This window comes from Salvelinus sp. IW2-2015, linkage group LG14 (assembly GCF_002910315.2).
Source record: "Salvelinus sp. IW2-2015 linkage group LG14, ASM291031v2, whole genome shotgun sequence".
Lineage (NCBI taxonomy): Eukaryota > Metazoa > Chordata > Actinopteri > Salmoniformes > Salmonidae > Salvelinus > Salvelinus sp. IW2-2015.
In genome coordinates this window covers 33,455,889-33,469,002 of record NC_036854.1, presented here as the reverse complement: position 1 = coordinate 33,469,002, position 13,114 = coordinate 33,455,889, and the positions used below count along the sequence as shown (strand labels likewise).

General features: G+C 42.3%; 1 protein-coding gene across 1 annotated transcript in view; it reads left to right on the top strand.

Annotated features, from left to right (window-relative positions):
• The window catches only part of LOC111973546 (uncharacterized protein MCAP_0864), a 64,840-nt gene that overhangs the window by 44,701 nt on the left and 7,025 nt on the right, over positions 1 to 13,114 (top strand). Inside the window, exons 7-9 of the mRNA XM_024147491.2 lie at positions 478 to 561; positions 677 to 802; positions 11,607 to 11,747. Coding sequence (XP_024003259.2) covers positions 478 to 561; positions 677 to 802; positions 11,607 to 11,747 — 351 coding nt within the window. The remainder of the gene's footprint in view (positions 1 to 477; positions 562 to 676; positions 803 to 11,606; positions 11,748 to 13,114) is intronic.

Below are 13,114 nucleotides of genomic sequence, written 5' to 3'. Positions count from 1 at the left end.
TATCAGCTTCAGGATTTGTCTTGTCCCTCCGTACATAAAAAGTCTGCATGTGCTTTTCAGAAAGGGAAATGGCCCCCATCGACTCCCTTAACTTGAGCCCAAACGCTAAAGATTTTTGGATAAGCTGGCTCATTACTTAAGCTGAAATCAATAGGCAGGATCATGGTGGGAGCATGCTCTAGTGAATGAACAGAGCAGGGAGGGATATAGCCCTGTTCTGGCTGGGGAGATGGGGTGTGATGGGCTCCACTCATCCCTGTCCTGTCTCGGTTGGGTCTGGTCGATGTCTGGGGGTAGTGGAGTGAGGATGGCTGGAGGCGTCATATAGTGGTCTCTCTTTCTCTCTCTCTTTTTCTTTCTCTGCRTTTTACCTACGCTAACATGCACTATCTCTGCCAAAAAATACCTTAATACTCCGAATAATTTAGCAGGTCTGTTTTAATTGTTCCTTTCTGTTTCTTTTTGTGTCTGTTCCAGGTGGAGAGTGTCAGGGAGGAGGAAGAGAGACAGAGGAGGGAGATTCTGACTCTCAGACAGAGAGAGAAGACTCTTCTATCAGAGGTAGGTAGAGATAGGGCTGGTGTTGGAGTTGAATATATAGGGTAGTTTGAATATCTGTCTCTGTCTACCTCTGTGTGTGTGTGTGTGTGTGTGTGTGTGTGTGTGTGTGTGTTAGCTGCAGACCCAGGAGAGGAGGCTGTGTGAGACCCAGAGAGAGAGCAGAATGAGGGTGGAGGACACGGCTCGGCTACAGTCTCAGCTGCATCAAGTCCAGAGCTCTCACACGCAAACTATGCGCCAGGTACATACACACACACACACTTCCATGTGCACACAATAGATACAGCTCACACAGGCTTACCACACACACACACTACTCCAGATGTAATGGAGAACTTGTTTGTTTGTCAACATGTGTGTTGTCACCCTCCAAACCACACTCCCGCTCCCCACTCCTCCCTCCCTCCTCTCCTCTGCTAAGGTGTCCCTTTGTTCTCCCGCTCATAAATATGGAAGATGCCTGATGAGATTCATGGACAAGAAAAGAATCAAAATCTATTGTTGCGTGTCCTTTCCCCGTGTAAAGTTTGCTTTAAATGTCACACATTAGCATGTGAACTTTTAAATGAGCTTGTTTGCTCACTGACGTGGGCCATGTAAATAGCCATATTGAATATAGTACAGGGAGGCGTTGGAGAGGGGGACAGATTTGGCCGTCGCACCGTCAATTAGGGCCTCGCCAGGGGAATCTAGCGCCAAACAGCCCCATCGACTGACCGTGTCTCACTTTCACACGCACCACGCTCGCACACACACACACACACACACACACACACACACACACACACACACACACACACACACACACACACACACACCAGACCTAAATAGTCTCTCTGAATCCTCCCTGATGGCTTGTGTTTTTGGGGGGAGTTTGATTGACAAGCATCACTCCCAATATGAATCTGCTAATGTATTATTCACATCTCACCTCCCCTTGGAGGAATGTGTGTGTGTGCTTGTTCGTTCGTCACAAAGCCATCACTAATGCTGTCAAAAACAGGCTCAGGAAACAAAAGCATCATGATTATTTCTCGTCACATTGCATTAGATTATGTCGTGTGAAGACGTTACCATTTAGTTATGCAACAAGGATCTCCTCTGTTAGAACATATGTTTCAAGTTTTAATGTCACATGCACAAGCACAGTGCCTGGATACAGCCACATATACCACAAAACCCTAAGGTACCTTATTGCTATTATAAACTGGTTACCAACGTAATTAGAGCAGTCAAAATAAATGTTTTGTCAAACCCGTGGCTGTCAGCCAATCAGCATTCAGGGCTCTAACCACCCAGTTTATGATACCATATTTACAATCAGCAGGGATACTGGAGTGATAGAGGTAGAAAAGTATAGGGGTCACTAGGCATCAGGATGTAAGATAAACAGAGTAGCAGCAGTGTATAGGATGATTGTACAGTTGAAGTCAGAAGTTTACATACACTTATGTTGGAGTCATTAAAACTTGTTTCTCAAACACTCCACAAATTTCTTGTTAACAAACTATAGTTTTGGAAAGTCGGTTAGGACATCTACTTTGTGCATGACACAAGTCATTTTTCCAACAATTGTTTACAGACTATTAGATTATTTTACTTAGAATTCACTGTATCACAATTCCAGTGGGTCAGAAGTGTACATACACTAAGTTGACTGTACCTTTAAACAGCTTGGAAAATTCCAGAAAATGACATCGTGGCTTTAGAAGCTTCTGATAGGTTAACTGACATCATTTGAATCAATTGGAGGTGTTCCTGTGGATGTATTTCAAGGCCTACCTTCAAACTCAGTGCCTCTTTGCTTGACATCATGGAAAATCAAAAGAAATCAGCTAAGACCTCAGAAAAAGAATTGTAGACCTCCACAAGTCTGTTTCATCCTTGGGTGCAATTTCCAAATGCCTGAAGGTACCACGTTCATCTGTACAAACAATAGTACGCAAGTATAAACACCATGAGACCACGCAGCCGTCATACCACTCAGGAAGGAGACGCGTTCTCCTAGAGATGAACGTACTTTGGTGCTAAAAGTGCAAATCAATCCCAGAACAACGGCAAAGAACCTTGTGAAGATGCTGGAGGAAACAGGTACAAAAGTATCTATATCCACAGTAAAATGAGTCCTATATCAACATAACCTGAAAGGCCACTCAGCAAGGAAGAAGCCAATGCTCCAAAACTGCCATAAAAAAGCCAGACTACGGTTTGCAACTGCACACGGGGACAAAGATCGTACTTTTTGGAGAAATGTCCTCTGGTCTGATGAAACAAAAATAGAACTGTTTGGCCATAATGACCATCGTTATGTTTGGAGGAAAAAGGGGGTGGCTTGCAAGCCGAAGAACACCATCCCAACCATGAAGCACGGGGGTGGCAGCATCATGTTGTGGGGGTGCTTTGCTGCAGGAGGGACTGGTGCACTTCACAAAATAGATGGCATCATGAGGCAGGAAAATTATGTGGATATATTGAAGCAACATCTCAAGACATCGTTCAGGAAGATAAAGCTTGGTCGCAAATGGGTCTTCCAAATGGACAATGACCCCAAGCATACATCTGAAGTTGTGGCAAAATGGCTTAAGGACAACAAAGTCAAGGTATTGGAGTGGCTATCACAAGGCCCTGACCTCAATCCTATAGAAAATTTGTGGGCAGAACTGAAAAAGCGTGTAAAGAGCGAGAAGGTCTAAAAACCTGACTCAGTTTCACCAGCTCTGTCAGGAGGAATGGGCCAAAATGCACCCAACTTATTGTGGGAAGCTTGTGGAAGGCTACCTGAAATGTTTGACCGAATTTAAAGGCAATGCTACCAAATACTAATTGAGTGTATGTAAACTTCTGATCCACTGGGAATGTGATGAAAGAAATAAAAGCAGAAATAAATAATTCTCTGTACTGTTATTCTGACATTTTACATTCTTAAAATAAAGTGGTGATCCTAACTGACCTAAGATTGGGAATGTTTTCTTGAATTAAATGTCAGGAATTGTGAAAAACGGAGTTTAAATGTATTTGGCTAAGGTGTATGTAAACTTCTGACTTCAACTGTATGTGAGTGGGTTTGTGTGTGTAGGTAGAGTCAGTATAAATATACAGTACCAGTCAAAAGTTTGGACACACCTACTCTTTCAAGGGTTTTTATTTATCTTTACTATTTTCTACATTGTAGAATAATAGTGAAGACATCAAAATTATGAAATAACACATATGGAATCATGTAGTAACCAAAAAAGTGTTAAACAAATCCAATTATATTTTATATTTGAGATTCTTCAAAGTAGCCACCCTTTGCCTTGATGACAGCTTTGCACACTTTTGGCATTCTCTCAACCAGCTTCACCTGGAATGCTTTTTCCAACAGTCTTGAAGCAGTTCCCACATATGCTGAGCACTTTTGGCTGCTTTTCCTTTACTCTGCGGTCAAACTCATCCCAAACCATCTGTGGGGCCAGGTCATCTGATGCAGCACTCTGTCACTGTCCTTCTTGGTCAAATAGCCCTTATACAGCCTGGAGGTGTCTTGAATTCTAAATAAATCACTGACATTTTCACCAGCAAAGCACCATCACACCTCCTCCTCCATGCTTCACGGTGGGAACCACACATGCAGAGATCATCCGTTCACCTACTCTGCGTCTCACAAAGACACAGTGGGTTGGACTCATCAGACTAAAGGACAGATTTCCACCGGTCTGTCCATTGCTTGTGTTTCTTGGCCCAAGCAAGTCTCTTCTTCTTTTTGGTGTCCTTTAGCAGTGGTTTCTTTGCAGCAATTCGACCATGAATGCTTGATTCACGCAGTCTCCTCTGAACAGTTGATGTTGAGATGTGTCTGTTACTTGAACTCTGTGAAGCATTTATTTGGGCTGCAATTTCTGAGGCTGGTAACTCTAATGAACTTATCCTCTGCAACAGAGGTAACTCTGGGTCTTCCATTCCTGTCACGATCCTAATGAGAGCCAGTTTCATCATAGCGCTTGATGAATTTTGCGGCTGTACATGAAGAAACTTTCAAATTTTTTGAAATGTTCTGCATTGACTGACCGTCATTTCTKAATTTCTTAACCTCTCTTGGGTATGTGAGATGTTAGCGTCCCACCTCTTCAACAACCAGTGAAACTGGGCGCCAAATTCAAATACAGAAATACTCATTATAAAAATTCAGAAAACAAAACATATTTTACATAGGTTTAAAGATGAACTTCTTGTGAATCCAACCACGGTGTCAGAATTAAAAAATGCTTTACGGCGAAAGCATATCTTACGATTATTTGAGAACATAGCCCAGCAGACAAATCATTACAAACAGTAACCAGCCAAGTAGAAGAGTTACACAAGTCAGAAATAGAGATAAAATTAATCCCTTACCTTTGATGATCTTCATATGGTTGCACACAGCAGACATTCATTTACTCAATAAATGTTCCTTTTGTTCGATAAAGTCTCTTTATATCCAAAAACCTCAGTTTTGTTCGCGTGTTTTCTTCAGTAATCCACAGGCTCAAACGCAGTCAAAACAGGCAGACAAAAAAATCCAAATTGTATCCGTAAAGTTTATAGAAACATGTCAAACGATGTTTATATTCAATCCTCAGGTTGTTTTTAGCCTATATAATTGATAATATTTCAACCGGACAATAACGTCGTCAATATGAAAAGTAAACAAGAAAGGCACTCTCTCGGTCGCGCGCATGAAAAAGCTCTGTGACACTTTAGGGTCCACTCATTCAGACTGYTCTTACTTCCTCATTTTTCAGAATACAAGCCTGAAACAATTTCTAAAGACTGTTGACATCTAGTGGAAGGCATAGGAACTGCAATTTGAGTCCTAAGTCAATGGATACTGTAATGGCATTGAATAGAAAACTACAAAACCAAAAGAAAAAATACTTCCCGAATTGATTTTTCTCAGGTTTTCGCCTGCCAAATCAGTTCTGTTATACTCACAGACACTATTTTAACAGTTTTGGAAACTTTAGAGTGTTTTCTATCCAAATATATCAGTTATATGCATATCATATCTTCTGGGCCCAAGAAGCAGGCCGTTTAATGTGGGCATGCTTTTCATCCAAAATTCAGAATGCTGCCCCCTACCCTAGAGAAGTTAAAGTAATGATGGACTGTCATTTCTCTTTGCTTATTTGAGCTTATTTGAGCAACTCTGATATGTTCTTGCCATAGTATGATATTTTACCAAATAGGGCTATCTTCTGTGTACCACCCCAACCTTGTTAAGAAGGAAAGAAATTTCACAAATTAACTTTTAACAAGGCACACCTGTTAATTGAAATACATTCCAGGTGGCTACCTCATGAAGCTGGTTGAGAGAATGCCAACAGTGTGAAAACCTGTCAAGGCAAAGGGTGGCTACTTTGAAGAATCTCAAATATAAAATATATTTGTTTAACACTTTTTTGGTTACTACATGATTCCATATGTGTTATTTCATCGTTTTGATGTCTTCACTGTTATTCTACAATGTAGAAAATCGTAAAAATAAAGAAAAACCCTGTAATGAGTAGGTGTGTCCAAACGTTTGACTGGTACTGTATGTGCATGTTATATGTGTGTGAGCAGATGATGGAATTTATTTTTGTGTGTGTCCGTGTGAGTGTTTAGGGCCCTGTGAATGTGCATACAGACAGTGCAAAAAATATAAATAAATTACAAGCGTCAACTCTGATAGTCTGTGTAGCCATTTTGTTATCTATTTAGCCGTTTTATGGCTTGGGAATATAAGCTGTTCAGGACCCTGTACCTATGGCCGTGCGGTAGCAGAGAGAACCGTCTATGGCTTGGGTGACTGGAGTCTTTTAACAATTTTCCGGGCCTTCCTTTCACACCACCTGATATAGAGGTCCTGGATGGCAGGGAGCTCGGCCCCAGTGAGGATATGGATAGATGCAGGGAGGGCAGAGTGTACATGTTTGTATTGCAACCTATTCAGTATCTCCGTAGTATCAAGAAACACAGCTGGATATTAGTCAGACTTATTATATAGCTCCTGTCTCTAGGTAGTATTGGGGAGATGAGAGTTGATGTCATTACATTGCCTATTCGCTCCGTGTATAAGAAGGATTTAATGTCTGCCAGCCTCAGCGTCAATGAGTAGCTGTAATTTGGGTCCTCGGCTGTGTGTGCCTACGAGTTCAATATAAACTACATGTAAACATTTGTTTTGAACAGTGAACATGTAAACCCCTCCAACCCAGAACCTCTAGGCACACAACCAGCCAGTCAGGTCCAGTGTTCTGTGATAAGCAGCGGTTCTGATCAGACGCTACAGAGCCATAATCATGTTTGTGCCACTGAATTCTTTAACCTTTCCGTGACCCTTCAGGATGCCAGCGGGCCAATCACAAAGCATAATTGAATCACTGCGGCAGGCAGCTCCCTGACTGATGAAAAAATTAAATTGAAGGTGAAATATGAATAGGACAGAGAGAGAGGGAGTGAGACGGGGATCCTAGGCAATCCTACCTTTTTTCTCTCTCACATACTCATGCGTGCGTGCACAAACATGTGAATCTGAATGCACATACAAAGTAATCATACCTTTTCAAATCTCACCTGAGAAAAGAGTGAGGGAGTGTAGAGGAGAGAGAGACGTATAGAGAGAGAGAGTGGGGGGAGAGATGTAAACAGCCTCCTGTCCTCCTCATTACCCCTGAGGTCCTCTGTGAGGATATTCCTGTAAAATAATCTCATTTTCTTTTTTAAGCCGGTTAGTGTTTACCTCCAAGATGAATATTTCTGTGTGTTGTTAATATCAGACTGTAATTCTGACGAATGCTAAGGTTGGACAACTGTTGGCTCCACAGACAGACCGTAAGATAGATGAGTTAGTTTGATGAAGCTGACTGATGGTTGCGTACGTATATGTGTGTGTGCGTGTGTGTGTGTGTGACAGTGTGATCGTCTGATTGATAAGGTGTCTGTGTTAGGTGTAGATTGCTGTAGTTGATTGGTTGTGAGGGAAACACTCATTAATAATCAACACAAGATGACATATTAAATTGTAGATTGTCTGGCGCTGGATGTAAAACTGACAGACAATGATGTAGAATATGAATAAAAAATCTATAAATTGCTACATTACAAAATACTTAAAGGCTTCTTATAGGAACATAGAAGCCAGGCAGTGTAACTAATCACCACATTCTAATGTGATTGTGATAGAATGAATAATAGACAACAATAACTGTTGTTGTTTAACCATTCAAATACAGTTTGCTTTGACTATTCACTGAGCTAGAGATACAGAGAGATGGACAGAGAAAGAATATCTGAATTGGTTTTAATCCAGTACGGAAATATGTATCAGTGTTGTATGAGGTTGCAGTGTATTGAAGCACTGTGTGAGTTTGTCTTTAGTTTCTGTCTGCCTGTGTGTGTGTGTGTTTTTCATTTAGATTGATCTTAATGACCGTTAACAATGATAATGTCCCTCGTATGATAACAATAATACTAGATAATATACAATACTCTGTGTCATTGTGTTCCTGTGTTCGTGGTGTGTGTGTGTGTGTGTGTTGTGTGTGTGTGTGTGTGTGTGTGTGTGTGTGTGTGTGTGTGTGTGTGTGTGTGTGTGTGTGTGTGTGTGTGTGTGTGTGTGTGTGTGTGTGTGTGTGTGTGTGTGTGCATATGGTGTGTGTGTGTGTGTGCATATGTTGGTGGTTAAATGAGAGCTGTGTGTGTGTGTGTGTTTGTGTGTGTGTGTGTGTTAAATATGAGAGCTGTGTGTGTGTGTGTGTGTGTGTTAAATGAGAGCTGTGTGTTAAATGAGAGCTGTGTGCATGCCTGGTGGCAGCCTTGCAGTGAGACAGTGGAATGGTAGATTGCTGTAGGTGGTGAGTGTGACTGAGGCAGTAGCAAACACTGTAGTACTGACAGGGACATCAGGTGGTGCTGTGGCAGCCCTATATCACACACACACACACACACACACACACACACACACACACACACACACACACACACACACACACACACACACACACACAACCACACACAACACACACACACACACACACACACACACACACACACACACACACACCACACACTGACGAATGGCAGCAATTAGAGGGGGAAACCATGCTTGTGAGGACAGGAGAGCGCTGAGGGGCTGTAAGGGTGTGTGTGTGTGTGTGTGTGTGTGTGTGTGTGGTGGTGTGTGGTGGTGTGTTTGGGTCTTTTCTCTTCCTTACTCTCCACTCATCCATCTAAATATCAACACACAGCTAATACCATTGGACTACACAGCATAGGACAGAGAGGGGCGGGTGGAGGTGAGGGTTAGGGTGAGGGGTAGTAGGTTTAATGGTGAGGTGGTAGAGGGCTGAGAGGTAGGGGAAAGGGTGAGACGAGGGGGAGGTGTTCCCTAGGAGACATGTCTTCTCTGGAGTCTTCTGAGCTATACTGTCTATTTTATATTGCTACCTATTTCCACACACACACACACACACACACACACACACACACACACACCACACACACACACACACACACACACACACACACACACACACACACACACACACACACACAGAGAGATGAGATTCCCAGGCGTGTGATATTCAGTTGAGTGTGAGATAGGCCTGAGCCATGTGCCGTAGCCATCAAATGTTAAACCCATATAGATACCCTATTATTACTACACAACACACACACACACACACACACACACACACACACACACACACACAACACACACACACCACACACACACACACACACACACCACACACACCAAGTATCATCATTCAATGTCCTCTCCACCCCCACCATCTCCGCTATTCCTTCTCCTCACCCTTCCTTCCTTCCTCCTCCCCTCTACAAATGAAAATCCCTTCTTGCAAATCCTGCAAACAGCCTATTCTCAAACACAACTCAATCCCCCCTCCCGTAAGACACATATGCCGTTTGCTCTTGTCTGTGTGTGTATTTTGGCTGATGCAGGCATAATAACAATATCAGAGTCTGTCATTAGAGTTACATGAGAATTAATATCTATGATATATCAGATTACTGGGTCTGGGCATAGGACAACTGGGCAAGATATATTGTGGTCTTTTATAAGATGGTGGAGTTGAAACACACGCACAGTGCCTGCTAGTCAAGAGGACATTAGTTAGTGTGAGAATGACATATCCTGGTGCAGAGGCCTGGATGGCCTTTATTGATGGACAGAGTCTTAAAGCCATCAGTCACTTTAGAGGAGTTTAATTGGAGCCAGCATCAAACGATAAACTCACCAACATGCATAGCTGAACAGCCCAATGCAGCACATTAATCACAACCAGGCACACACACACACCCACACACCACACCCACACACCGCGCACACACACACCCATACAGAGTGAGACGGAGACAAGTGTTCCAGACATACAGTATATTTTGATGATAGATGACCCATTTAACTTTGATTTCTGAGAGCAATGAGCTCGCCAGCGATACAGGGAAACCACACGCACACACACACACACACACACACACACACACACACACACACACACTCAAACACATGCACACCATACACACACACACATGCACCACACACGCACGCACACGTGTATTTGCATTAGGGGTATTATAATGTGACAATGATTTGTGATGTAAAGCAATCTGGAGTGAAGTCATTCGTCAGCCCCTGTGTCTGACACCACACACATATACACACACAATCTGTATTCGGATATATGTATATACTGTCTCATAATAACAAATTACACTTCGCTTTTGAGAAATTAAAAAAGGAACTGATTTGATATTCACCCTTAKCCGAGGGCTTGAAGGGGAAGGGTAGGACGGACGGGAGGGTGAGAGGGTGAAATTAATCAGTGTGTGTGTGTTGTTGTATGTTTGGTCAGTTTTATCTAGCGATATCAGTTTTGCATGGGCTGCATCTCAATCCACCGTATCCGCCTATGTCGGCATTCCGCATCTGCGGTGGATGGTAGCCGAGCTACAGCGGTGTTTGTCAGACCAGGAGACATTCCGAAAAATCTGTCTTCTCACGAAAACGTTTGTAGTGTCCGAACAGTTTGTCTACAAACTCTATGAAAAGGGGAGACTCTCACGAACACGACGGGGTTCTCTGTTTTGCTCTACGACCCCCATGAGTGTCACGGGACTTGTCTGAAGGTAACCCATACAAATTAATGGAAGTACGGAGGTAGTTTTCTGCCAACAAAAATAAGGGGTTAAATATGTGTACATTAAAAAAAATAAAAAATAAAAAATAAAAGATATACACTACCGTTCAAAAGTTTGGGGTCACTTAGAAATGTCCTTGTTTTTGAAAGAAAAGCACATTTTTTGTCCATTAAAATAACATCAAATTGATCAGAAATACAGTGTATACCTTTGTTAATGTTGTAAATGACTATTGTAGCTGGAAACGGCAGATTTTTTTAAATGGAATATTTACATAGGTGTACAGAGGCCCATTATCAGCAACCATTACTCCTGTGTTCCAATGGCACGTTGGGTTAGCTAATCCAAGTTTATCATTTTAAAAGGCTAATTGATCATTAGAAAACCCTTTTGCAATTATGTTAGCACAGCTGAAAACTGTTGTTCTGATTAAAGAAGCAATTAAACTGGCCTTCTTTAGACTAGTTGAGTATCTGGAGCATCAGCATTTGTGGGTTCGATTACAGGCTCAAAATGTCCAGCAACAAATACCTTTCTTCTGAAACTCGTCAGTCTTTTCTTGTTTTGAGAAATGAAGGCTATGCCATGCGAGAAATTGCCAAGAAACTSAAGATCTTGTACAATGCTGATGTGTGATTAGTTTCATATCAAGGTTCCATATCTAATGTCTAATCTCTCCTTTCTCTGCTACATAGTTAGATCATCGTTGTAATAGTTGTCGAAATCATCAAGTTTTTGTAACCTTAGTATTTCTCTTTCACTGTGTAACAGCGTATTTGAATTGTCAAAATAAAATGGCGGCAGTAATTTAGACCCTACTGTGTGACAGTGACTGAGTGTGGGTGCCTGTAATACTGAGTGTGAGTACGACTGTGTTTCAGGCGGAGGCCAAAATGGTGGAGGTGAGGACCGAACTGGGTGATGAGTATGGGAGGAGACTGGAGGAGAAGGAAGAACGAATGAAACGGATAACCGAAGACCTGAATAATGTGAGGGAGAAACACACCTCCGCCAGGGATCAGGTGAGAGAGAGAAAGACGAGAGAGAGTTTTGGGAGGCTTGGAGTCCATTCAATTCAGGTAATTCAGAGGTTGAAAAGTACTCTTTGAAAAGTGCACATTATTTTCTATCTCCTCAAGTCTCCTGAACTGACTGAAATCGAATTGATTCCAATGCGGTTCAGCCAGCTGTAAGTGTCTCTAATGTATATTCAACACAACAATACTCCATCTCATCTCCATAGACCATGCCATAGACAATAGGTCATATTTAGTGTTTACTAATATGCCATGTGTTTATCTCAAGGGCATGCAGGCTCCATTGAAGCTCAAGCACATATATACACACACACACACTCAGCGAGAAGCAGGAGCACACACACACCACTTGATCTGCATATCATTTGGTTTTTGGTTGAGTGCCAAGGTTCCATTGAGAGAGACCATCAAAGACAAGCACTCACCCGCTCCACCCCTCATACGCTCTCTCCCTCACACACCACCTGTAGTTCCGTCTCAACAGCGTGTGTTCGCGAACGCAAAGCAGCTGTGAAATCAGCACCTGTTTAATTCAATTAGCCATGTTAATGAATTCCTATCTGCTGCCAAAAGCAGCTCTAAAGAGCTCATTAGACAAATTACTTAATGAATTGTCTGTAGCAGCAGCTTCCCATCTCAACTGTTTCTTTATTATCTGATGGTGTGCGCCTACGCACTGCGTGTTGTGTCTGACAGTCTGAATAAGAGCAGCCGTATACAGTGTATCTCATTCTGAACTGAGAAAGGTTACATGAAGGTTGTCCCGTGGGTAGACATAACCGTACTCAGTGAGTTTCTAATCTCTTTTTTATTAGATGGTAATTATATCTCTGCTTGTTCTCGCCTCATACTTCTAATTGCTTATAGAAATGTTCTGGCTTCAAACCTTCTTAATTCAATTATATTGGTCACCCTCTCTCTTTCTGTCTATCTCTCTCTCTCTGTCTCTTTGTCCCTCTCTCCCCCTCTCCCCMTCTCTCTCTTTCTTTMTAACCCACACATTGTTCTCTACCTATTCATTTTAATCCTAAATACAGGATAGACTTCAGCCAATCAAGGATTTGCCCAAGCCGCTCTCCTCCTCCTCCTCCTCCTCCTCCACTTTGATAGAGAGAACGTAGGACAGTGAAAGAAAAGGAGAGGGAGGAAGAGAGGAAAGGGGAGGTGGGAACCCACTTTGATAGAGAGAACGTAGGACAGTGAAAGAAAAGGAGAGGGAGGAAGAGAGGAAAGGGGAGGTGGGAACMCACTTTGATAGCAGAAGTAATGAGTCCATTCTAGTCCTCCTCAGATTGGTCTCTCTCTCCATAGAGGCTAGATAATATGATCGTTCACATTTAAGCACCTTCGTT